Source organism: Cricetulus griseus, chromosome 6, assembly GCF_003668045.3.
Source record: "Cricetulus griseus strain 17A/GY chromosome 6, alternate assembly CriGri-PICRH-1.0, whole genome shotgun sequence".
Lineage (NCBI taxonomy): Eukaryota > Metazoa > Chordata > Mammalia > Rodentia > Cricetidae > Cricetulus > Cricetulus griseus.
Window position 1 is genome coordinate 155093707 of NC_048599.1, and position 26402 is coordinate 155120108.

A 26402-nucleotide genomic window follows, 5' to 3' on the forward strand; every position below is an offset into this window, starting at 1 on the left:
AACGTTACCCAGGAAGAGGGTAACTGTCCTGTGGCCTTATCAGTGAAAGACTGTCTCAGCTGATGTTTTATATGAGAGGGCCCGTCCCACTGTGTGCAGCACCAGCTGGTGGGCCCCTGTTGTGTAAGAATGCTAGCTGAGCATGAGCAGAGAGCAGGCTAGGAAACAGCACTCCATGGTTCCTGCTTCAGGCTCTTGCTGGAGTTCCTGCCCTGCCTTTGCTATGATGAACTGTGACCTAGAAGTGGAAGCAGAATATATCCTTTCTTCCCCTAGATTGCTTTTGGTCATGGTGTTTATTAAAGTAGCAAAAAGCAAACTAGAACCCCCCCCCCGTGTGTGTGTGTGTGTGGTGTGTGTGTGTGTGTGTGTGTGTGTTTATGTGTGTGTGTGTGTCAGAGAGAGAGAGAGAGAGAGAGAGAGAGAGAGAGAGAGAGAGAGAGATTGATTTTTGGCTTTTCCTGGACTTTCCATCTCTACCCCCAAGTACTAGGATTGCAGGTGTGTGTCACTGCACCTAGCTTGTTAGGGTAAAATGAATTAATCTCATGTACCCAGGCCCTTAAAAGCCACTATAAAAGCGAGTTCCATCTGCAACGGTACAGAAATATGAGTATTTACAAAGACCCTTTAGGAGTTATTCACTCAATTCAATAATGATTTTTAGCACCATTCCCCCATTGCAATCTCTGTCCTGAGCCAAACTTGGTGTGAGTTTTCCCCACTCCATTTCAAAGAAGATGACAAACCCACCAAGACCAGAGCAGACCCAGTCCTTGGCTCCCTGGCTTTGTTCAAGGAATTCTGCTCAGCTTTGTGGGCACCAGCCTGGCATTGTAATACCAGAAGCTTTTCATTTCCTAAGTTGACATAAATATTTTAGGAGTCATGTGCCAAGGAGGCACAGAGGCCATTTGTGCCCTGGTTAACTCCAGCTTGGCCTCCTGTGGAGCGAAGGCTGAGGGCGGGCACTAGTTGCAAGCTGTGCTTGGAGGAAGGGAAATGTATCTTGAAGTGCATGGGAACTATTTTCCACTTGGTCTGATGTCAGCAAAGTCAGCAGAGGGTAGAGGAGGGAGGGCATGGTACCCTGTGGCTGGAGGCATCGGAGAAGCTCATCAGGAGGCCCCAGAAGGACTGACTTCTGCTCTCTGCCTGAGGACTCCCCTTGTTCCTTCTCAGCCAACCTCGCTGCCAAACCAAGTCAGGATGCAGAGTGACCCTCAGTGGCCACACTGACTGGCAGAAGGAGGACAGGTAAGGAAGGAGAGGAGCTGGAGAAAGAAGAGATCAGGAGCTGGGTTTGGTGGTACACACCTGGAACCCCAGCACCCAGAAGGTGGAAGCAAGAGGATCCAGGTTCAAGACCATCCTCAGTCACATTGCAAGCTCCAGGCCAGTTGTAAGAAATGATCTCAGAAAGACAAAGGCATACACAAAAACAAAACAAAAGACTCAGGGCTTCCACTGAGGAGACCAAAGGGAGACAAGATAGTAAGACAGGCAGTATGTAGAGTGTGAAGAGCGGCTATGCCACGCCCTGTGGGCACTTGTCCCCAGCCCTCGCACTTGTCCCCAACCCTCACATATGGCTGAGCTGATGTTCTCGCCTTTTGATTTTCAAGACACAGCCTGAGACTGTCACACTGCCTGTCTGGAGTCCAGACCCCTGAGCACAGGGCACTGAGAGAGATGGCAATCACATCTTTCCATGGCTCCGGGCTGCAGGAACAAGCCCAGCAGCCCGACACAGGACACATTTTCTGTGAGTTGGTCTCATCCTACTAAATGAAGTTTGAGATGGAATCCAAGGCATTTTCCCCGCCTCAAGGCCTTTGTGCCTGGATGTTCCTTCCTCATCTGGGCAACTGAGGCTTGTCCTGGAGAGCCACTTCCAGGCTTCACCTCCAACAGGCATTCTCTGACACTCACCACCTCTAGGGTTGCGCACAACTCATAACTTTTATGGGCATTCAGAATGTCCCCTTGTGCTCTTGTCAACACTGCACTGTTACATGGTGGCCTTCCCCTACAAACTATAAGCAACATCTGGCTAGGATGTCCGTACCTTCTCACCCAGTGCCTGGCACATAACAGACAACTGGTAAATCAGTCGATAAGATCTTGAAAGAAACAAAGGTACAGGCCCAAGTAACACAAAAGACAAGCATCTAGAATTGACCCCGTGGCTGTCACATGTGCACAGCCACTGCTGATAGTCATAGCCAGTGTCCCCTAACTATGTAGTCCATGCCCATACCTTCCTCATGCTTGGGGTTTCAGCAAAGCTCAGCACAGAGGGAGCTGGTGGCATTTGGCTGGCTGACTGGCAGGACACAGAAATGCTCTGTCACTCATCTGCAAAGTTGGGGATGTGGATATTCCCATGACTCTTTTAGCACCCCCACTTGCTGCCCAAGACCCCGCCTGTGAAAGAATCACAAAGTGTCAGGAGGAGGAATCATGTCTGTGCCACAGCCTGCCCGCAGGGTGTGTATATGACCAGACTGTAAACCCATCCAGCAAGCCCAGGCTGGGCCCCATCTGGAAACACAAGGCCAGGACTCTTTCATGTTGCCAGGACCCCATGGCTAGTGCCAAGGGCGAGAACATGAGATTCCCATTAGCTCAGCCTAATGACCCATGCCTTGATCCCTGGAAACAGAGGCAGGGAGTCCAGGAAGATGACAGTGAGGCCCCACCTGAAGCACGAAGCATGTGCCTGCAGCTAGGAGGGGCCCCCATCGGACACTCACTCCCTCTCAGCAGAGACACCAAGCAGAGACAGCAAGGATCAATATGCCAATCAAACAGCATGGGCTTTCAGCACTCTGCTGAAGGACAGGGGAGCTGCACTCAGTTGTGCTTTTATACCTCCATGTAGCCTCCTCTCTCCGCTACTCCCAATCACTGTTTATATTGAGATCAACTGTGTGTGTGTGTGTGTGTGTGTGCGCGCGCGCGCGAGCATGCCCACTTCAGGTGTCTTCCTTGGGAGGCAGCCTCTGTTTAGTTTTTGTTTGTTTGAGACAGGGTCTCTCCATGGGACCTGGGCTTACTGATTAGGCCTGGCTGGCTGTCCAGCTGCCCCAGGGAACCTCCTGCTTGGGCCTCCAAAGCCCTGGGCTTACAAGCACAGGGCCCCACCTGCTGTTTTCTATATGAGTTCGGCAGATCACACTCAGGTCCTCATGCTTGTGTGGCAAGCACTTCACTAATGCTTCACTAATGCTTCACACCCAGCTTCAAGGCTGGCTTTTCAGAGCTTCTTCCACACAAGAGAGAGAACTTGCACCAGCTGCCCTTTTGTGTCCTTCTTACTCTTCTTTCCTAGCATCCTCATGCACAACTTAGGGATTAGAACTCACAATAACTTCTTACGCGTTTCTGAATGACTAGAGATTCTGCCCAAAGAGCTTAACACGAGCAACGATAAGGAAGCGGTACATTAATGACCTAATTTGATGTATGCACATTCTGAGCAAATACTGAACCCTCAACTGTCTCAGAAATATGTACAATCATTTTATGTTAATTATAGTCTGGAAGATACATGTAAAGGAAGTAGTAGGGGCAGACTTTGAATGTGACTGTCTCTTTTGGTTTGGCAGAGCTGAAGGACACTTTCTGAAATGCCTTCAAAGAAGGAAGGTCAGTTAGTTGCTCCTCAACCTCTCTGAGCTAGCAGGTTTTCACCCCACCCTCTGACTCCCGAGTCTTTATCGGTAAACAGAACAACTGAGATATAGTTAAAAACTGTATTTGGTGGCAGCAGCAGGAGGCAGATATGGCGGGATGTAGATGTCCAGCTGGCTTGCAGCCTGAGAAATGGGCCAGTAACTGCAGGGCCACAGTTATTGGCTGAAACAGCAGTAGCTTCAGGTACAGCTGCTGTGCTGGTGAAAACAACAGAAACCCTTGCTATTTGTTTGCTCTCTGCTGCCTGTCAACATGAAGAATGACCTCATCTTTCTTTCTCACTGGTGTGTATTAGAGCTAGTGCAGAGACCAGCACACCAGGTTCTCACACATTTGCAAAAGTGAATTACAAACACTGATTTCTGGCTGGCAAGAGGGCTCAGTAGTTAACAGCATGTATTGCTCTTGAAGAGGAACCCAGTTTGGTTCCTACCAGCTACAACAGGCAGGTCACAACCACCTGTAATTCCAACTCAGGGAGATCTATGCCTCTGGTTTCCAATGGTGCTTGCACTTATGTGCACATACCCACACATATATACACATAATTAAAAACAGTAAAAAGAAATTTTTGGCTTTTTTTTTCTTTCTGAGATAGAGTTCGTCTGTGTAGTCCTGGCTGTCCTGGCACTCACTCTGTACACCAGACTGGCCTTGAACTCACAGAGATCTGCCTGCCTCTGCCTCCTGAGTGCTGGATTAAAAGGCATGCACCAGGAATTTTTTTTTTAAAGAACACTGGTTTCTGGAAGTTTAGCCAGCATCATCAGTCAGTCACTCTGGCTTCTGTAACACACCCATCACCCAAGCCTGCTGCTCTCGGCTTGCAGGCAGCACACTCACTGGAGATGGAAGTATAGACAGCGAAGGCTCTGAGGCTGGTCATCTCCTTCCTGCGAGTCATCTCCACCCTTGAGCAGAAGATGTTCTCCCAGGCATACAGCTTGAGCAGCTTGATGCCCCGGAGCATCTCATTGGTCTGCTTCAGCCTCTCATTGGAATATTCCTGGGGGCAGGAGTGGTGGTGTGTTAGTACAGGGGAGATACCTGTGGCCCTAGCTCAGCCCAGAAGGTACCAAATCCATGCCCTTACCATCTGCCCAGCTCCTGTCCCTACAAGCATATTCCTGGCCAGCCTGTTAAGTGTATTTCATAGAGACTGAGGCCTGGACTGTGAGTGTGGGGAGAAGGAGGCCACTAAGATGAGGGCCAGGGAGGCAGACATGGGGAAAGGCAGAGATAGAACATGCATATCCTGGGACACTCACCAAGGTGCTCCGTTGTGCCTGGGAGAGCTTGGTGGCCACAAAGTACTGTACAGGAGCCAGCAGAATGATGACAGCTGCTCCAATCAAGGCACTGACCCCAAGGATGTAGTAGAGAAGAATCACTCCCACAATGATCTGGAGAGATGACAGAGGAAGAACTCTGCTCCAGGGCTGCCTTGCCAGAGACCATTGCCACCACTCCCACCATCATCCCCTTAGAGTGGGGCATACATAGAGCCCAAGTTTTCCAAAAGCCTTGGAGATGGAGTAGGGCACATGACCAGGTGTGGGAAGGCAATATATTGATTGGGTGCACACACACAGTTGAGGCTCTGAGCTGGTAACCAAGGGCATTTACCCGAAAGCTAGCTGAAGGGCTGATTTCCTCTCTAAGTCTGCTTTCCCAAGGAGGGTCTGAGGATTGAGACAACACCATTCATTCTATTTGCTGAGACTGACATCTCACTCAAAATAAGCTACTGGTGGGTGGCGTGCATGCCAGGCAGAACTGCACAGGCACTGAGAAAATGCTGTGCATTTATGGTCTAGGTGGCTTGCCTTCTAATCTTATTTTTTATTTTTACGAGAGTCAGAGTCTCATGTATCCCAGACTGGCCTTGAATAGGCTGTGCAGCTAAAGATGGCCTTGGAGTTCTGATCCTCCTGCCTCCACCTACCTGAGTAATAGGATTAGAATAGGCTAGGCAAGCACCCAACCATCTGAACTGTATCACCACCTACCACTGACCCCTTTTGTGCTACTGGGGATTGAATTGGGGGCCTCTCACTCACTAGGCAAGTGCTCTATCACTGAGTTATACCCTCCAGGCATGTTCTCCTGTACCCTTTCACTCAACCCATTAAAAATTGGTTTTTTTTGAGACAAGGTCTCACAAAGTTATCTGTGTAGGCATCAGTCACTAAATCACTAACCCAGGCTAGCCTTTCACTTGTAATCATCTTGGCTCAGTCTCCCAAATAGCTGGGATTACAGGTTTAGTTTCCGTTGTTTTGAAACAGTCTTGTGGCACAGCCCAGGGTTACCTGGGACTTGAAAGTGTCCTACTCAGTCCCTCAAGTGCTGGGATTGCTGGTGTAAACCACCACACCTGAGCCTGGTGTCTTCCAATTTTTATTGAGCCTGACAGGCTTTCTAGCTTTATGTAAATGACTGCCTATTTATAACTATTCATGAGAAATGTAAATCAGCTCCTGGATGACCATTTTCCAGGCTGTAGTCAAAGAGGAGCACCTTTCACTGTGGGTTATGCTATAAGAACAGACGTGCCGGCCTTCTTAGTTGAAAGAAGAGAGAAAAGGAAGTCCGCTTGGCTTGGTCCTGCAGTTGGCCAGAACTGTGCCAATCTGGCTTGAGACTCCCTGCCTCAGTTCTAGGATGGAGTAGATGGGGCGCTATGCTTTTTATTAATCACAGAAAGCCTCCCTCATTAGCAGGTGACAGAGGCTGTGAAACAATCCCATCACTACCCTCCTCCTATGCTTAGCTGACATTAGAGGCTAACCCAGTGGGCAGAGGGCCATGTGAAGAGATGAGCCTCCTACTTGATAGCTCCACTGACTACTTTCCTGGAGTCCTGCCTGGCGCAACCCTTCATTCTTACATGAGCTGTGCATGTATAGGGACAGGCAGGATGTCCTTCAGACATCAGGGTCATTCCAGACTCTGAGGAACCTTCCAGGGTGCCTATCTAGGATTATTTGTAGGGGCCTCCACATCACTAACTCCAGGGTCTCACTCCGTAGCTCAGTTGGCCTGACACTTGAAGCAATCCTCCTGCCTCAGTCTCCCAAGTACACACTAGCACTTTCCACCAGAATGTCATTTTTAAAATGTGTGTGGTTTTAAAACAGATTGCAAACCTGGGAGAGGAGCAAATTTCAGTATCATAAAAGGCCCATGAGTACTGGGTCACCAGGCTAGCCCCAGAACTCCAACCAGGTGGGCTCTCCTTGCCATGAGGTTAAGATGATATCATTTGTGTGTGTGTGGGGGGTGAGGGTGGTGGCCAGGAGCTAACCCAGGACTCACACATGCTAGGCAAACACCCTGCCACTGAGCTACATCCCAACCCTCATTTCTTGTGTGCTGGCCAGTTTTATAAGCATGAGTTGCAGCCTCTGATGGATTAAAAAATGAAAATCAGTTGGGTGTGGTGCTAGTATACAGGAAATGACATGAGCTCAGAACCCGGGGGCTAGTCTGGCCAACAAAACAAGACCCCATTTCAGATAACTTCAACAGAATGGCGTTGAACTTGCTCTGTGGCTGAGGATGACCCTGGGGTTCTGATTCCTCCCCCCTCCACCAACATCTCTGGTTTATGTGGTGCCGGGGATGGAATCCACTGAACAATCATGCTACCAACTGAGCTACATCCCAAATCCCTACAATACAAAACTTTTAGTATTTACAAAACTGTTCCTTGTATGACTATCCTATGGGTCGTTTAAAGTTGGCTATCTGTCCTAATGATACTATCTTCTATGATCATGGAGAGATGTCCAGATGGCCTGCAGTGCCTGGGGAACTGGGGGAACCAGGAGTACATCTCATGGTTAGACTCCGGGTATAGAAGACACAGGTAGCCACAGAATGGACACAGGTAGCCTCTGGTTTTGTGTCCCTCCCCTGGTACCCTCCATCCCCAGCACAATCTGATACCTGTACTGGCATAGCCCAGAGGTTTGGGCACAAGAAGAAGAACCACATGAGTTGATTTGTGTCGATGGCCACCAGGTTGCAGATCTGCCCAGCAGTCATTTCCCCCATTGACAGGTTGGAGGTGGACAGGTGCATGATTTTATTGTAAATCTTGGTCTAGAAATGAGAGTAGAAGAGCTCCACATTTGTCATCATCACCATCTCTGTCACCACCCCAGACCTGGACAGGGCCAGTGGCTTCCCTGACATCCATCCCTACAGAGCCCTAGCACAGATCTGTAAGGGGCTCTGTCATAACTTTACAGTGATCTATACCATAGAGAGGCAGGATCCAAGGCCAAAGCAGCTACTTCCCAGCAAGCATGACCTCTCCCTTGAGAGACAAGACATAATTAGCTCCTAAATCTTAAAAGTGGGACCTCTCATATCTATTTGAGTTCTTGATTTAGTGGGGGCCAGTGCAGGACACATTCAAGAGACATAAAAACGATGAATTGAGGAGCATCCCGTTTTAGTTGGGTCACCTCACCCTGGGGCTACATCAGTCAGCCTCAACAGACCTGGTCAGTCAGCCTGCAACATCCCTTGAAACCCAGCCACCCTGAAAACCTTCACAGAGCAGCATGGAGGGTGAATGCTGCCTCCAGACTCAGACCTGAAAGTTTTATGTGCTGGTTGTTTGCACCTTCCAGAAAGATTGGATTTTCAAGCTACATGCTCTGGAACAAGGAAGAATTGTGTCCTGTCTTAAATGTCCACAGGGCGCCTGCTCTTGGACACAATTGTACCACACTTCTGTGGCAAAGCCTTTAATCATCTTTGTGTTAAGCTCAGCTTGCCTTTGGTCAGGTTTTCTGAAAGCGTGAGTCTCTTCCAGGTCTTCCTGGGGTTTGCATACAGCAGGGGTGGAGGGGAAGGCTGGAAATAATGGCGATGGTATTTTTGGACAAATTCATTCACTTTCCTAGCTATATAAAATTAAGCTTTAAAGACTAACCAATAACTTTTTTTGTGATTATCTTTTCCTTTTTTCCCTTTCTCTCCATTTGTCACTTAAATTAGAAACAAGATTATTTTACATGTCAATCCCAGTTCCCTCTCTCTCCCCTCCTCCCCTACCCCCCCTACAACTAACACCCTACCTATCCCATAACCTTTCTGCTCCCCAGGGAGGGGGATGCCTTCCATGGGGGATCTTCAGAGTTTGTCATATCCTTTGGGATAGGGCCTAGGCCCACCCACTTGTGTCTAGGCTCAGGGTCACCTCTATGTGGAATGGGCTCCCATAGTCCATTCCTATGCTAGGGATAAATACTGATCTACTACCAGAGGTCCCATGGATTTCTGAGGTCTCCTCACTGGCAGCCACATTCATGGGGTCTGGATAATTCCCATACTGGTTTCCCAGCTATCAGTCTGGGGAGCAAGAGCTCCCCCTTGTTCAGGTCAGCTGTTTCTGTGGGTTTCACCAGCCTGGTCTTGACCCCTTTGCTCATCACTCCTCCTTCTCTGCAACTGGATTTCAGTTCAGCTCAGTGTTTAGCTGTGGGTGTCTGCTTCCACTTCCACCAGCTGAACCAGCAACTTTCAATGAAGCACTGGCATAAGTAATCCATTAAATAAAGCATTATTAAGACTCGAATTCACAACCAACTCTGTGTGTGTGTGTGTGGGGGGGGTGTGAGTGTGTGTGTGTGTGTTTGTGTGTTTTAGGAATTTTGCTTGGCAATTTACATACAGGTTCTCATCTACAATAGCACACTTTCTGTAACTTTCTGGAAATCTCTTAAAAGAAAGAGGTCTTCTATTTCTACTTTTTTACCATAATGAATGTTATCATTTCCCTTTTGAGGCACATGAATTAATCTCTCTTATTAATGTAAAAGATTCAGTTAGATTTAAAAAAACAATTACAGGCTGATACATTAAAAACCCATTGTGGGCTCTTTCAGCATAATTGGAAAATACTGGGCTGCTGTGTGATTTATGACACACAAGCAGAAAACAGATCTGATGAAAAAGCTATCAAACCAGAAAGTTGGTTGTGGTGGTACAAGCTGGCCTGTCTTTGGAGGGACTGGAGCCAAGGCTGGGGTTCAGAACTGGTGACAGTTCAGTTCCTCTTAGCTCTGAGTGCCCCAGGGACTTGTGAGGGTCTTGGTCTGTCAAGGGTGCGTCCACTTTTTCCATCTGTTTATATTGTTGAGCACATACGGCTTTCTCCATGGAAAGCCACTTTAGCTGTACAGCATCTTTTGTGCATCTGCATCATTAATTCAGACCACCAGATGACTGAGCTGCATCTGGTACTGCCTGGTTTAAGCTGTACTTTCTTCTGTTCAGTCCCTTTCAGGCATCGCTTCTGAATGGGATCAGTCGTGTTGGCTTTGACAATTCTGCCAAACAATTCTAAAAGGTAGGACTTAAAGCTTAGACCTATACATAATGAATCTCTCTTGGGGACCCTAGATTTGAGAGTTTAAGTAGACCTTAGATGTTTTGCTGATTGGTTGTGATATGTTTGCATTTCTGCACCCAAGCATGTGATCTGCTGGACCTCCTGAATTAGAGAAGGATTGTGAGGCCACAGTCTGTATGCAGCAGGAGAGAATGTCACAATTGACTGGTGATGCTGCCACTTTCAAGGATGGGGAAGAACCAATGACTGAGTGGCTGACATCCTGAATCAGTCTAGTCTAAGGCAGAACCAGAGCTACCACTGCTTCCAAGTCCCCATCCCAGCCAATGGCTGGTTCTAAACACCAGAAGAACATCAAAAATAAACTCACAAAATAAACTCTGATCTACAAGAATGAGCAAAGCATCCCGTTGCAAAAGTGAAAACAAAAAAAGGTATGACCCCAGTACCTGGATGGCTCCTCTCAGGTTAATTCCGGTTTCGATGGCGACATAGTATGAGGCTTGCAGGAATGTCCTTTGCAGTAGCAGGGCGAGGAACAGAAGCACAGCCAAGACATAGGCATTGCCAAGGAACTCTTGGGAAGAGACAAAGTAAACCCCGAGAAACTGTGTCTGTGGGAGAGAGAAGGCCAGTGGTGGATGTTGCTGCCAGAAAAGTGACACTCACTGTCAGTATAGGTCACAACGTTATGGTTGGATTACTGTGAGAGCCTCCGTGTTTGCAAAGCCTGTGTGATTCTTTGTGAAGAACTCGGGATGAGGACCTGGGAGGTTGGCTCTGTTGGTAAAGTTCTTGCTGGGCAAGCCTGAGGATCTGAGTTCAACCCTTGGCACCCACATAAAAAAGCTGGCGGTAGCAGTGTGTAATCCCAGTACTGGGGAGATGGGTAGGAAGATTCCCAAAGGACTAGCTGGCCAGCCAGTGGCTGAATCAGTGAGCTCTGGGTTCAGTGTGAGTTCTTCTCTCAAAAAATAAGACAGAACTGGTCAGATGGCTCAGTGGATAAAAGTGCTTGCTGTGCAAGCCTGGCCACCTGAGTTTGGTCCCTGGAACCCACATTAAGGAGGAAGGGAAAACCAACTCCAGAGAGTTGTCCTTTGACCTCCACATCCTCCACATGTGTACTGGGGCACACTCATCCCCTCTCTCTAATAATAAATAACATATTTTAAAATTAAAAATAAAGCACAAAGCAATTGGGGAAGACACCTGACACTGCCCCCTGGCCCCACATGTGTGCATATACTGTACACACACACATACACACACACACACACACACACACACACACACACAGACACACACACACACACCTAGACTGATGAATACAACAAATCTGCAGCAAAGACTGCCTCTACCTCTGTCATCTTCCCACTTGGGGAACAGAATGAGGCTCAGTTCTAACCTCAGGCATACATGACTCTCAGCATCTCTACCTCCATGCCCCTGGGAGTTTACTCTGAATGGAACAAGAATAAATAGAGCAGATCATGGAGGAGTCCAAACAGAACAGCTACAGCAAATGGCATGTGTTCTCTGCCTCAGAAATGGAATCAACAATCTGCTGAGCAGTGACTTCTGTATGTGTGGGGAGGTGGCTGGGAGTGGGGCAGACGGGGACAGGGTGAGACCTGGTGTTGACTGTTCCCGGGGGAAGGATGGGAATGAAGGGAATGAAGCATTGACAAGACCACATGGGAGCTCCAGCCCCGTTGACTCCCAGGACCTCTTTTTAAGTTTCAGTCAGCTTCTCTGAACTCCAGCAAGACCCCAGATAATAATCATGGAAAACATTCTGCCTTTGTGCTAAAGATACCAGGAAGCACCAGCTTGCCTGTTTCCCAATCCAGCACCACTGGCTCCCAGGAAAACTTTGATTTTTGGCTGCCATCACCCTCCAGCACTGCCATGTCAATCTTCCCATGAAGACGAAACTCTCACCTTTCTGACACTGTACCCTGACTGTGGACATCTGGAAGGATGTGGGAGGTGCCATGGGATAGATAGAGATGGGAACAAAATGAGGAGAAACTCAAGATCATGACCTTGGCAGTAATCAGGCCAAAGAGACCAGAGCTCCCTCAGTAACTCTTCCAAGAATCAAAAGTTCCTGAATGTTGGCTTAGGGGCCAAGATGGTGGAAGACTTTACTGTCTAGAGTATCAGAGGAGACTTGTCTACTAGCCTTCGAAGCTCATGGAACTGCCTGGTCCTGCCCACAGCCACCTCTCTGTAGCCACACAGGACAGGCACTAGCAAGGAGGCCAAATGAGAAACACTCTAGGAAGGCCCTGCTGAGATCCAGAGCTGCTGAGATCCAGAGCTCCTGAGTCACGGTGCCACTGCAGAAACCAAGGGAAGGGTGGAAGGCAGGAGGGTCATGTGGACTAGAGGCAGCAGCTCTTAGCCTTATGGATTGGAAGGGGTGAGAGATAAGACATCAGGAAGCATAGTGCTCCTTCTGCTACATCTGGGGCCCTGCTTTATTTACACAGGAGGAAATAAAAATTTCATCGTGGTGAAGTGGCTAGCACAAGGCTATGTGCTAGTTAGAGACAGCATGTGAACATGGACCTGCGTGATACTAAAGACTGCCTCAGACCCACTGTCCAGATCTCATTTGGCCGTCTGACTCGGAGTCACACTCAGATTTGTGGCTTGTGGCAGATGGAAATATACCCATTTGGCTGGCTCTGGATCAAAAAACACAGGCACAATGAACTGTTTACAGTTTACTGCTTAACCGGGTCCTGTTTAACAGTCCCTATTCCAGCACCCTCTCAGAGGCTCAGCTCTGGAGAAAGCCAAGCATGAGATCAGTATCACCCTTACTAATGTAACTAAGTAATGGCTGTGTACACAAAGCTATTTATCCCTGAATTACAGCATGGTAGGGTGCAAGAGCTGTGCAATGTCCAGCCACAGGGACGGTTAGGGACACTCAGATACTCATGGGAAGATTATGCAGCCAACATCCCTGGTCCTCATGATGGACAGCCATGACCTGTGATGCCACAACCACCAGAGTGCAGCTGGGCTAGAGCGAGGACAGGAAAGCCAACTGAGCATCTATGCTGGCCAGATAGGCGGTGGTTGCTGTCAAATGCACTCGCCAATATTTGTCCATTTTTAAACACAGCAGCAGGTTCCCCTTTTGTAGCTCAGCCCTCCTTCCCCCAGACACACACACTCTAGGGCCAAAGATCACATCACTGCAGATAAAGACATTTGTGCCCTATTGAAAACAAGAATACTGTCATTAGGCATGTCACTGGGTCTTTTTAAGGCAGCTTCAAAGGGGTAGAGCCAGAACATCTAGGGTCTTATGAAGAAGTAGGTACCAAGGCCTGTGGGACCCCTCTGTATATGCAGTACAGCACCCAGGTGGAGACAGGGTCAGGGGTTCAGTTATCCTTTGTTCCATAGTAAATTTGGATCCAGCCTGTGCAACATGAAACCCAGTCTTAAAAAATAAAGAAAAGGAATAAATGGGTACCAGGCTAGGCAAGAGGCCTAAGAAAGGAGACCCTAGTAAATGCAAAAAAAAAAAAAAAAAAAAAAAAAAGGACACTACGGGTCCCAGGAGGGGGTGAAAGGTCTGTGGCAGAAGAGAAGAGACCTGGCTCACAACTTGACATTGACGGAAGACAAGGGCTTTGGAAGGCCTATGCCCTAGACTTGTGTTATCACAAACTTTTGGGGAAGCTTTTTTTTTTCAAGTTGATGCTTAATATTCTTTTCTTCTAAATTTCAGCTACATTTAAATTTATTCCTTCTGTGCGCACCCAGGTGCACAGATGTGCGTGTGCCACAGTGCACATGTGAGGTCAGAAGGCAACTTGGGAGTCAGCTCTTTTCTTCAACCACGTGCATTCATTCCAGGAATTCAATTTAGGCTACTGGACTTGGCAGCAAGCCTTTACTCATGGAGCCATCTCTCTGGCCCTAAAACATTCTTCTAAATGAATTCAGTACATGGGCTTTCCGTGCCCCCATGTTTTCATCCGTAGTGGAGGCCTGCCATAGAAGCAAAGAGGACTGATTCCAGAGGGGGTGTGAAGCAGGGCTCCTAGGAACGCAGTCCTGCACTGCTCGGCCAGGGCATGGCTGCAAAGGCCCTGTCCTTGTCCTCTGGAGCTTACAGGGTCCCTGGGCTCTTTCTGCTTCAGTGGGGGTTAAAAGGTGATCGTCTAGGAGGGCCTGAGTAAAAGCGACAGATGCCCTGGGCAGCACTTCTGGCCACACTCCACACTCACCTGTCACAACTACCCACCCACCATTCCCACCTGACACGGAGGTGAAGAGCCTGGGCTTACAGATGAGCTGTACCTGACCTTTGTAGGGAAAAACCTATTAAGCTTGGGCCTGGCCAGTGGTACCTCTAACTGGGGTTTCTCCCTACAGACTTTAAAACCTGACTAATGAGTCAGGGTTTAAGACTGGGTTTCATGCGGGAGCTATCTGCCATGTGTCTTTGGAGAAGTTCCCCACCTCTCTGAGCCTCAGTTTTCTCATTTGTAAAACAGTGGCATCTGGAAGCATATTAGTCAGTATAGGACAGCTATTGCACTCAGTGCTAGTGACTCTCCCCAGGCTGGCCTTGGACTTGTGGTGATCCTCCTGCCTCTGATTCCATTTCTGAGTATATGTGGTAATGTCTTCATTTTTTACTGAAGTATCCTTTTCCATTGTGTGTGTGTGTGTCTGTGGTGTGTGTGGTGTGTGTGGTGTGTGTGTCTGTGGTATGTGTGTGTGTCTGTGGTGTGTGGTGTGTGTGTGTGTGTGTGTGTGTGTGTGTGTGTGGTGTGTGTGTGTGTGTGTGTGTGTGTGTGTGGTGTGTGTGTGTGTGTGTGTGTGTGTGTGTGTGTGTGTGTGTGTGTGTGTGTGTGTGTGTGTGTGTGTGTGTGTGTGTGTGTGTGTGTGTGTGTGTGTCTGTGGTGTGTGTGTGTGTGTGTGTGTGTGTGTGTGTGTGTGTGGTACTGTAGCTTGAATCCAGAGCTTCATGAATGCTAAGCATGCACTCTGTCATTGACGACAACCCACTCCAGGGAGGCTTTCATGTGGGAGCAGAGATGAAAGGTGTCTAACACAACTAGGAGGACCTCCTTGAGGATACACAAAGCTGAGGAGTCAGTGACTTGAAAGCAGCCACCTCAGGCAGTCTGTGAGAGGCCACTGACACACTGGCATCCTAAACCACAGAAACAGCAAAATATCAACCATCATTATGTCACCAAGAGTGAGAACAGCAAATCTGGCCACCCAGTGAGAAGGGAGGGGAGAGAAAAGGAGAGGAAGAATAAGGAGAGGAAGAGGAGGAGGAAAGAGAAATCAAGAGGATATTACACACAGAACTATCAACCTTTTTTTTTTTCAAAATTTGTTTGGAAACACACATAACCAGCCTGCATACCCTTTCCACTGTAGCCTAGAAGAGTCAAAGCTTTGGCCTTGGACTTAACCCCAGCTGCTTTTTTTACAGCTCAGCTGATAGCCCAGAGTAGTGCTGGGAGGTTTCAGATACCAGACATTCTTTATGATTCCAATGCCATTGCCTTCCAGCCAGCTCAGTAGCATCCCTGACAGGTGACAGACTGGAGAAGGAGTTGGGCAAGAGAGTGGGGCTGGAAAGAATTAGATGCTGGGGAGAGCCCAGATTCTCTGGGAAGAGAGGCGGCAGGGCCAGGAGCTTCAGAATGGATACTGTGGGCTACAGATGAAAGAGCAAATCAACACGGCTCATCTTTCTGGGTGCCAAAGGCCCTTTGTTCTTTGCCAATTGTGTGTCCTAGAAGGGAAGAGAGGACAGACAGCTGCTGACAGTCAACAGTGGGTACCAGCTCTGCAGACTTGGGCAGGCTGGACATTGGCTGGGCTTCCTTATCCAGCCAGGCTGAAGCCCCGTGGCTAGCTTCCTCCTTGCCCCAAACCTAAAGACCACAACAACACTGGCAAGGTGAGAGGACAAATGACTGCACTGAATGAGCTTTTTCCACATTTTCTGGGCTCTAGGATGCCCAAGTGAGAATTAAGCCAAAGGAGGCAACCTTGGGCTGGAGAGCGAGATGTTCCAGAGGCTAGGGCCTATGTTTACTCTCAATTCTTGTTTCTATGTCGGAAATTTGCTGATTGCATTTGGGCAGCAGGGAACAAGTATTAAATCTGATAATGCCTGCTGCCACTGAGGCAGAGCCATCTGTCTCAGGGATCTGTGTGCTGATAAGAGCACTCCATCAATAAGGCAATAAATCCTTGCCAGCCCAAGGGCTGAGACAGGGAGGCAGGCTGAGATACAACCTTCTTGGGGCTGTTCTCACCATCCCTGTGGGTGCTTTCTCCTTAGGAGACATTCCCCAAGGGCTTGGGGAAACACAGGAAGATGGTTTGCCAATCTGATGGGGGCTCTGGCCTGGGATATCTCCCCCTAACATGTGGAATGGAAAGGTGGAGGATTCTGGGGTTGTCTATGGCCAGACTAAAGCTGGAGATGCCACTGCTGGAAGCAAAAAATATAATCTCTCCCTCTCTGCTGGTAGAGACCAGAGACTCAAAAGGCCAGAGAAAGAAGCCAATGAGATGGCTTTGAGAACTCATGTGGTAGAAGAGAGCTGATTTCAGCAAGTTGTCCTCTGACCCCCACATGCATGACATGGCGTGTGCATGTACACACACACACACACACACACACACACACACACACACACACACACACACACAGTAGTAAAAAAAAGAAAAAATATTTACAACCAGAAAGGCCCCCAAAGGTATCAAAAACTAAATATGCCAAACAAATGAACAACAAATGCTCCTAACACATAGGAAATATCTCTACCTGGCTAACCTAATTCATCTTGAGGTCCTATTCAAATGCCCTTCTCTCAGGGGACAGAGTCTTGCTATATAGCACAGGCCGGCTTCGACTTGCTGACACCTTACTGCCTCAGCTTCCTGAACACTGGGATTACAGGAGTGTGCCACCACACCTGGCTTTCACAGTCCATTTGTGTCCTCTTCACAGTCATATGTAGCTACAGATGTTTCATTTGGATTTCTCTATCGTGGGGTTTCCCAGCCCTAGGGCCAGGGTGATGATGATAATAAAACTCAATCACCTTAGTGACACTGCTTTAGAGTCCAGAGCAAGACAGACATCAGGGTTCAAATCCTCATGCTGCTAGAAACTGGCTGAGAGACCCTGGGCAAAGTTACCTAACCTGGCTCAGCACTAAGGTAAATGGGTTACAGTGTCTACCCCATGAATTACATGGCCTGGGAATTATATCTCCATATACCCACTGCCCACCCCCATTGCCCACCCCAAAGGGTTCCTTTAGGGATTAAACATGAAAATGGGAAATGCCTGCTCATAGCCTGTGGTGGCAGGGTGGGCACTGTTGCTAACGGTCTTGCTCATGAGTCTCCATGACCCCACAGTCCTGCCCAGGGCCAGCAAACATTAGGATCAGTAAACATATTCTGAGCAAGTCAGACCCGCAGACTTGGCCTGTCTGGGATTTCAAACTCAGAAGTGCTCAGCTGACTAATTACGTTAGGAGAAAACTATATGAACCTCCAGAGGATTATAAGCTATCTGCAAGGTCAGTGCTCAGGGACAAACGATCATTACATACAGGCACCACAAGCTATCAGGAGCCCTAATTACTAACTCTCAGTGTCACCAGAGCCTGGGCATGCTTGAAATGTTGTAATAGTCTTGTCACTGGGATTTTACAGTGCAGCATCCCACTGCGGACCAAGTTTCTCACCATGGCCAGCCACCTTTACCCAAGTGACTGCAGAGAATCATCAAACACCTCAGTCCTCAAAGTGGACAATGTTGCCCCAAATGGAGAAAAAACACTCCTAGAAGAGGCTTCTGACACCCTTTTCATATTTACTGTGTGTGTGTGTGTGTGTGTGTGTGTGTGTGTGTGTGTGTGTGTGTGTGTGTGTGTATGCACGCGCACACACACACAAGTGTCCCTGGAATTATAGATGGTTGTGAGCTACCTAACATGCATACTGGGAAACAAACTCAGGTTCTCTGCAAGAGCAACAAGCATTCTTAACTGCTGACCCAACTCTCCAGCTCCTTCAACCCTTTTAACATTAGTTAATGTACCAAAAAATGGGTTTCTTTGTAAATTATCACACATCATAATAATTTGCTCATATTCATCCCATCACCCTCATCTGCCCCCTTCCTGTTCTTGTTGGTCCCCTGTGCCTTAATAGCTCCCTTCTGCTTTATGTATGTAATACATATAATATACACCCCCCACACACACACATAAATTGGCTCTTGTCTGAAACATTTTAGTTGTGGCATCTTCTGAGCTCAAGCTTTCTTCTTAGTGTTTCAGCTGACTGGACACAGAACCTTTTCCAGAAGTAGACACTGCTGAAGAGCCCCCAACCCAGTCACAGCTAACATGGCCTCTCGAACTCACATGCACACCTGCACAAGACAGTTGTGGGGCAAACCTTCTAGAGGGTGCCTAGCCCTGTCCCAAGGATGGCCCACCTTGGGCTGGAAGACGTGGTGTTCCTTCCCCAGGTGGTCCACAATCCCAAAGATGCAGAGTGGTCCAGCGAAGCCCAGCAGGTCAGCCAGGATGCGGAATGTGCTGCTGAGGATCAGGCGTCTCCCAAAGGCATGGCAGAGAGCCCTCCAGATGGCCCGGGCACCTTGTGGGCTCTGCATGTCCTTCCGCTGCCAACAGTCCCACAGCCAGGTCAGCATGGATGAGGGCTCAGCTATGGAGAGCCCCTCCTCTGTCCCCCCTAAACCCTGCTACCTGGGGAAACTCTGTGGCAATGCTGTCTATTGACAGGCAAATTTCAGTAGGAAATCATGGTATCAATGAATGTATGACAGGGCAGGTCAGATGGGGAAACTGAGGCCAGAGGCATATCAAGTCACAGTGTCAGAAAAGGGTCATATAATCAGCATAGCACTATCTTGATGGATTGGCACCTGCTATGTTCGCTCATTACCATGGTTTAATGTTTCTTTGAGTACCCAGCAGACACAGTGAAGGAAGGAACACTGTACAGGGAGCTCAGAGCTCTGGGTGGGGCATGGGAGTTCTTAGGACCTCAGGACCTGGTAAGAGCTGACCTCATCCTGGCCAAATTTGCAGAAACAGTATAGGGACCAGGGCAACATCTTGCACTCCACACTGGGTGGAAACCCCCATCACGGCAACCACTATACTTTAAAATGAAGAGCACAGGGAATGGGGAAGTCATATAAAGCCATATCCCTCCCCAAGCCTCAGTTTCCCCAGTGAGCATTTTGGACATGCTGACCAAAACTTTAAGGGCCATTCCAGCCATGGCCTTCCTATGAATATTTGGTCCTAGTCCTCTCCTGTGCCACCGAGGGTGAGCCTCTTTCCCACCCCAGGGGTTTGGCCCACTGCCCTCCAAAATCCTTGGCTGGATGGTATGGCTGGACCCACTGACCGCTTGAGCATCGAAGGCCTCGCAGAGGCGCTGATAGTTGGTGAGGGCTCTCATGGCAATGGGCAGCTTGCCGATAGCCCGCAGGTCGATGGGCTTCTTGTGGGCTGTCTTGATGAAGGCATTCATCCACCAGTAGGTCCCCTTTGACAGCAGGTTAACGAAGGGCTGCAGAAAGCGCACACCCAAGTCCTGCAGGTCCTCAGGGGGCTTCACCTCCCTTGGCGTTTTGAAGAAGATGTACCTCTGTGGGGCATAGGAGTATGGGGTAGGGGTGGAGGGTGGGCAAGTGTAACACCTTCCCTTCCTCACCATCCAGCAAGGGTCTAGGTGTGGTGGTCTGTACTTGACCACCAAGAAATGTGGCCATCTATGGCCTCCAGGAAAAGAGCCTCCTGGGCCTCCTTGTGCTGTGTTTGTTCTCTGAGGCTGGGTTTGAGTTCAGCTAGGGAGGAACAGGGGTCATCACTGTGTTTTGTACAGGGTGATGATTAGTGCTGACTGTCAGCATCTCCTAGACAGCCTCTGGGCATGTCTGTGGGGCACATCCACTCTGTGGTAACTGAGGACAGAAATCCACCCCACATGTGGGTGGCATCATTCCAGGATAGGTGCTCCCAAGTGAACACAGAGGAGAAAGCAGGTGTTAGAGAGGACCCCAGTTTGGTTCTGAGCACACAACTGGGTAGCTCACAACTGTTTATGACTCCAGCTACAGGGGATGTGATGGTCTCTGCAGGCACCTGCACTCACATACACAGTGCCCCCCAACCCCCGGGACACACATTCATGTAACTAAAAAAACATTTCTTTAAGACAAAGTCTCACTATGTAACGCTGTTTGGCCTGTAACTCATTATGTAAACCTGGAATTCAGAGATCCGCCTGCTTCTGTCCCCTAAGTGCTGGGATTAAAGATGTGTGCCTCTATGCTTGGCTAATTTAAAAACTTTAATATAAATTTAAAGTCCTCTTAGAAAGAGGGAGAGAAAGAAAGATGAGCTAGGCACCAGCCAGCACTCACCTCTCCCTGCTTCTCCTAACTGTGGGTGTAGTGTGACCAGTTGCCTCACCCTCCTGCCTACCTGCCTTTCCTGACACACTGACTCTAACCGTAAACAGCAAGCCACAGTAAACCCTTCCTTCACAGAGTTGCTTTTATTAGACAATAAAAGTAACTAATACCTACTGAGCTTGCAGAGCTTGAAGTCATGTGGACCTGGTTCAAATCCTGCCTCCTGAACATGTTAGCAAACCTGTCTAACATATTATTAAAGGGAGTAAGGCGCACATCGCAAGGTCTCGGTGAGGATCAGTTGTGGGAAGAAATGTATAGAGGTCAGCTCTCCTGGGGACCACTAACTCAAAGCAGAAAAGCTGATAGGCAAATTTGAGAGCACTTTGCAGCTGCAGAAGGCCCAACTGAGAGGGGCCACTCACTGCAGGGAGCTCGCACCTTTCTGTCAGCAGTCTATAACACTGGTTTCACTCTAAAAAACGCATGTGCATACCCTTTGCTTAAGCAACTCCCTTCCTTGCTTTCTCCACACCCATGGAACGGTGTGGCAATACATGGAGAGGGAAGCATGCTCAATTCCATTATCTGTGAAATCAAGGACTCAGCAGTGAAGTGAATGACCACCTACAGAAAAATGGCTGCACCAACTACAGCTCATCTGTATGGTGGAATATTATGCAGCCACTAGGAGACTGGACTTGCATCTCAAGCAGCATGGAGGGAGTCCTAAGAAATACTGGATGAGAAGGGCATAACACATAACACAGTATATAATATGATCCATTTTCGTGAAACAAATAATGAAGGGAAAAACTATTTACTCTTGTGGGTTGAAGGAAAACCACTTGGCACAGTGCCTGTAACTTAGTTGACTTCAAGAAGCCATTTTCCCTGTCCTCGTAAGGGAGTAAGTAGGCTCTTAGTTTGCGTTAACTGGGAAAGCAGGGCTGGGGTCAGGGCAAGGTGGAGAAGAAAGAGGGAAGGAGAAAGCGAAGGATGACAAAACAAAGGACACAGGTAGGCACTCAGGAGACTGAGGCAGGAGGATAGAAAGTCTGACGGTAGCCTGGGCTACATAGTGAGACCTTGTCTCAAAAACCAACCAAACAAAGCAGAGCATAAAAGTCACAAGAGCAGTGGCCTCTGCTCGCTCATGAGTGCTCCACTAAGTGCCCCTGTCCCCAGCAAGAGAAGCAGGCCCTTATGCTTCCTCTTCTCCATGGGAGCCAGCCCACCCTCCTACTCCCCTCTCTCTCTGTACCTGGGGTCTGATGGAACAGCTCCCCTGAAATCTACCTATGGTCCCCATCCAGGGCAGGAGAAGCCACTGAGGTCCTTGAGCTCTGCCACATGGTGGCAGTGCCCACAGGCAAAGCACATCTGGGGCTGGAGCCCTACTTCCCACTCCCCTCTTACCCTCACCCTGATGACGTTAACCTCCACGAGCAGCAACATTCCGTACAGAATCACCAGAAGCCCCGTGAGGCAGAAGCGGAGCTGAGAGAAGCCGATGGCATGGTCATAGAACTTGACAAACTTGATGGTCTTAGTGATGAAGGCCAGGGTCCAATAGATGAGCAGAGCTGAGGAGGAGAGAGACAGTATGGAGTGCTGAGCAAGGCATGTGTGTACCTCTACAAGCATGCAAGCATGTGGTGAAAGAGAGGCATGGGGGCGGCGTTCAAACACATTTTTGATAAGGGGGTGGGCCTGTATGACTATCACATTATCCCTTTGATCAACCAATCAATGAGTTGACTTGAGACAGAGTCTCATATGTATCTGAAAATGACCTTGAACTTCTAATTTTCTGGCCTCCACTTGCCAAGTACTGTGATTCCAAGTGTGAGTCACCACAACTGGCTCTACTGTCCCTCTGAGATTCAGAACAGGCATTCTAACACTCATGACAGACATGCTTAGAAACACTGGTACCATGAGTCCAACAGGTCAGGCAAACAACGAGGACAGGGAAAATGGCTTCTTGAAGTCAACTAAGTTACAGGCACTGTGCCAAGTGAGCACTTCAAACACATTTTCTCATGTGTTCCTTACTACTGCCTTGAGAGGGAAGTGGCTTGTTATCCCATCTCAACCACTCAAGGGGACTAAGGGTCAGCAAGGTTGGGTAACCCATGCAGGTCATGGCAGCGTTAAACGGCAGAGCAAGGGCAGAGATTGGTGAGTTCAGGTGGAATTCCCAAGCTGGGAACATCTTAATGATCCAGCCTGTTTGTTTTAGATAAGGACACTGAGGCCCAGAGAGATGAAGCGAATTAGTCATGTTTACTGTCAGCTTGTGATGGTCAGAAGGTGAGGGAGCCCTGAGTCCATAGCACCCCAATAATGTTCCCCTGGAAGCCTGGGGCTATGGTCAACACAAGAAGAGTGCTTTTTAGTACCATGGGGCAGTGCAGTACAGTGGTTAGAGGTGGAGTCCTGCAGCCAGACTCACCCAGATTTACACGTAACAGCCATGAGTAAACCATGGAGCACCAAGTGCATCCAGCCTGTGGCCCAGGATAGCTATGCATGCAGCTCAACACAAAATCACAAACTTACTTAAAACACATGGATTTTGTTTTGTAAAGCATTGAAGAGTCTTCAAGTGTAGGTTTTGAAGATGGCAATATCACATGGTAATGTCAAAAAGTCGAACACACTTGGCGCTGTAACCCTCTTATATCTGAACTTCCCCATCCATCAATGGGGGCAGTGACAGCACTGCCCAAAGGTATTTGGGGGCAGTGTGTGGGAAGCATTTAGCACAGGGAGCCTGGCGTGCAGTGTGGCTGCTCTTTGGGCATTAGCTGTGACATTTTTATGAGGCTGGATTTCAGATTTGGGGTGGTCTGCTTCAGAAGTCCTGGGTGGATTCTGTCCCAGGTTCTCATCTCCCCCCCCCAAACTGTCAACTTGTCACTGTTGGCTTGTGACAGAAAACATCCAACATTCATGAAACCCTGGTCCACGTCCACATCTTGTCCCTACCTCTGACTCTGGGGCCATCTCAATGACCATTCCCCTGGTGGTCAGGCTCCAGATTTCTACAGGTGGCCCTGCTCACTGGGCTTGGCCATGTTGGCCTCACTGCCAGGCATATTCAGGTCAGAAGACCTCTGCAGGCTGACTCTGCAGGCGTCTCCCTGACTGACAACCACACCCACCATTCCCTTCCCTACACCCAACTTGCTCTCCTCCACAGCATCCTCAGCACCTGCTCCTTGGTTAATGTACCATCTTTGCCCATCTGTCTCCTCCTCCAGACCACGAGCTGCATGGAGGCAGAGACCATCTCTTTACTTCTGACTCCTAGCCTAGAGTAAGTGCTCAGAAGATGCTGGCTGAGGAAGGGAGGCCTCCCCATCCTCACCAATCAGAAGCTTGGGAAAGTTGGAGGTCTCAATGTTATGATAGTAGACCACAGAGGTGACGGCAGCCAGGAACGCCATCCCAGCCGGCATGTACAGGTGCAGGTGGCGGGATTCTGTCACCCTGTGACACAAGACAGAGAGAAAATCAGAAAGAGGGTGTGCATGTGGACAGCACAAGTACAACAGCACAGGTCTTGTGCTTACTGCTCAGCACACAGTAGGGCCTCAGATAACCACGGCTTGGGTGCCCATATGATGGTAGCTCTTCCTAGCAGTCTGTATCCCAAACATTCTGTTCATCTCAATCCGCTCAGCACAGATAAGCAGGGGCAGTGTGGGCAGGCTCTGCTCTAACGATGCTGATGGCGGCCCACATGTGCTGAGTGCCTGCCCCATGCCAAGCATGATTCTGAGTACCCAACGAATAGTCTATAACCAAGGGAACTGGCTAAGTCACATGCCCAAGACCACGCCTTTGCCCTCCTCCTGTGGGCTTGGGGCGGAGACTATTAGATGGTGCCCTCTTCCTTTGACTCACAAAGGCCTCCATGCTGGCAGGAGGGAGGCATGGTGACAATCAATCCACATTTGGAGCCAGAGTCTCCTCCCAGACCTCAGCTTCAGCCAAGAAGTGCAGATGGTTGCCTTAGCTTTCCTGACCATGCTTTTCCTACAGACAACAAAACACAGACCCAGTCCAGCCCAGCACCAAAGGCCCAGACAATAGGGCCTGCAGCAACCTCTCTAGCACTGCCCAACCTGTTCTTTCTATACCAGCAGTGCTGGAAACCCTCTCCATCCTCAGAGCATCCATTTCAGCCTCCTGCCTCAGTAATATCCTTGCTTATACTATTGCTGGATCCAGCAGGCCAAGTGCCCCTACCCTGTTAGCATAGGCCAAGTCCAGAGCTGCTATCTGACTCAACAGTCCACAGAGGGATACTCCAGATGGCCTGAAGGCCGAGGGATGGCAAAGGAGGGGTTGGACAACCAGGGAAAGTTCCCCAGAGGGAGCGGAACCAGGTTGGACTTTGAAGGACAAATAGATGTTCAGCAGAGGAGTCACGTCATATGGAAAAGCATGCCATGTCAGGAGTCTGACGACTCTGGAGGGACCCAAGTGCAGGCATGGAGGCAGCATGGCTGTTTACCAAATAGCATCCTCCTCTGCTGCTTGATGAAGAACCACAAATTATCCAGCCCCTAAGAAATAGATGGTGACCAGCTTAAGTGGGCTACCAATTCCATACCCCTCTGCCAGGGGGTTGGTCTGAGGGTGGCCACGCAGTCAAGACTGCAGAGTACAACTAAGGCAGAGGCATGGCTGGAACAGACCTTTCCAAACTTGCCCCTTCCTTCTTATGGGATACTTGTAGCAGGGCAGCCACTTTGTGTTCACGAGGAAGGGGCAGCTGACCCACAGACAGTGGGGAAAGGCTGAGTCCCTGAAGACTACCAAAGTGCAAAATCAACCAGAAAATGTAAATTTCTAGAGTTCTTGTTAAATGAGGCTGTCATCGATGTCCTTCCAGCCTTGATATTCTCAGCAAAAGGTCTTGCTAATAGAGGACATGCAAAGGGGTAATGGCAGGCAATGGCAGACAATCACTACTTGGGGACAGGGGGCTTCAGAATTCTTGCCTCTGTACTAGAAATAATGTTGAAATGAATTTAATATTAGCTATAATTGGAACAATTATGCCACAGTATCAGTTATCTTAAATGCTTTGCTGAATGACTCAGAATGAAATAGCCAAGAAATTAGGTACAAGTTTTCTTTCTGTCTGTTGGGTGTATGGTGATTTGGGAGCCCCCCTTCCCCCACCCATTACCCTGTATGCTTTGGCTGCTCTGAATTGACAGGATCGAATACAGGCACAAGCCCCTAAGGAGGCAGCTTCACTACAGAGTGTAGATGCTCAGTTAGTCACTAAATGTGGCTGAGCCTGAGTCAGATCCCAGCTGAAGACTGTTGTCTTACCCAGATCAGGCCCCATGGCCCCACATGCCACAGGCCAGTGGGAGCCACAGGGCAGGTCTATGACATCACCCATCTGCCCCCCCTGTCCCTTCCTTACACTTGCTGACTCAGAATGTCCTCCCCAAAGATCAGGAGCCCAGTGTCCAGCTAGAGACATGGATTCTGCCTTGGAGGAGACACACTCAGTGGGCCTGGGGGGGGGGCAGGTACAGCTACACAGGGTGGAGGGTCAGAGAGTAAGAATGGGTGTCTGGGCTACTTCCTTCCAGTCCCCATGTCCTGGGTGTACGTCCTCTGCCACATGGCTAGGCGAGACCCTGTGCATTTCCCCATTTCACTCTCTTGGAGTAGACAAGTGAGAGCCCGAATACCCTTTCTCAGGTAGGAAGGGCAAAGTCCAGAAAGGCTGAGAGACATATAATTCACACAGCTGGCACTGGGCGGAAGGTTCAGGGCTCCCTTCTCTTCAGTGGGGTATTCTCCTGTCACCCA

The 26402-nt window shown here is 49.0% G+C and overlaps 1 protein-coding gene across 5 annotated transcripts in view; it reads right to left on the reverse strand.

Annotated features, from left to right (window-relative positions):
* Abcc8 (ATP binding cassette subfamily C member 8) overlaps nt 1-26402 on the reverse strand; it is a 67627-nt gene that overhangs the window by 37999 nt on the left and 3226 nt on the right. For 3 of the 5 annotated variants that reach the window (XM_027420547.2, XM_027420546.2, XM_035446629.1), the window contains exons 3-10: nt 23929-24050; nt 21972-22138; nt 19541-19783; nt 18597-18785; nt 10519-10683; nt 7651-7806; nt 4968-5102; nt 4543-4705 (exon numbers count right to left, since the gene is read on the reverse strand). In XM_027420547.2, the coding sequence (XP_027276348.1) occupies nt 4543-4705; nt 4968-5102; nt 7651-7806; nt 10519-10683; nt 18597-18785; nt 19541-19783; nt 21972-22138; nt 23929-24050 (1340 nt within the window). The remainder of the gene's footprint in view (nt 1-4542; nt 4706-4967; nt 5103-7650; nt 7807-10518; nt 10684-18596; nt 18786-19540; nt 19784-21971; nt 22139-23928; nt 24051-26402) is intronic. The other 2 variants (XM_035446631.1, XM_035446630.1) reach the window with 1 other exon arrangement.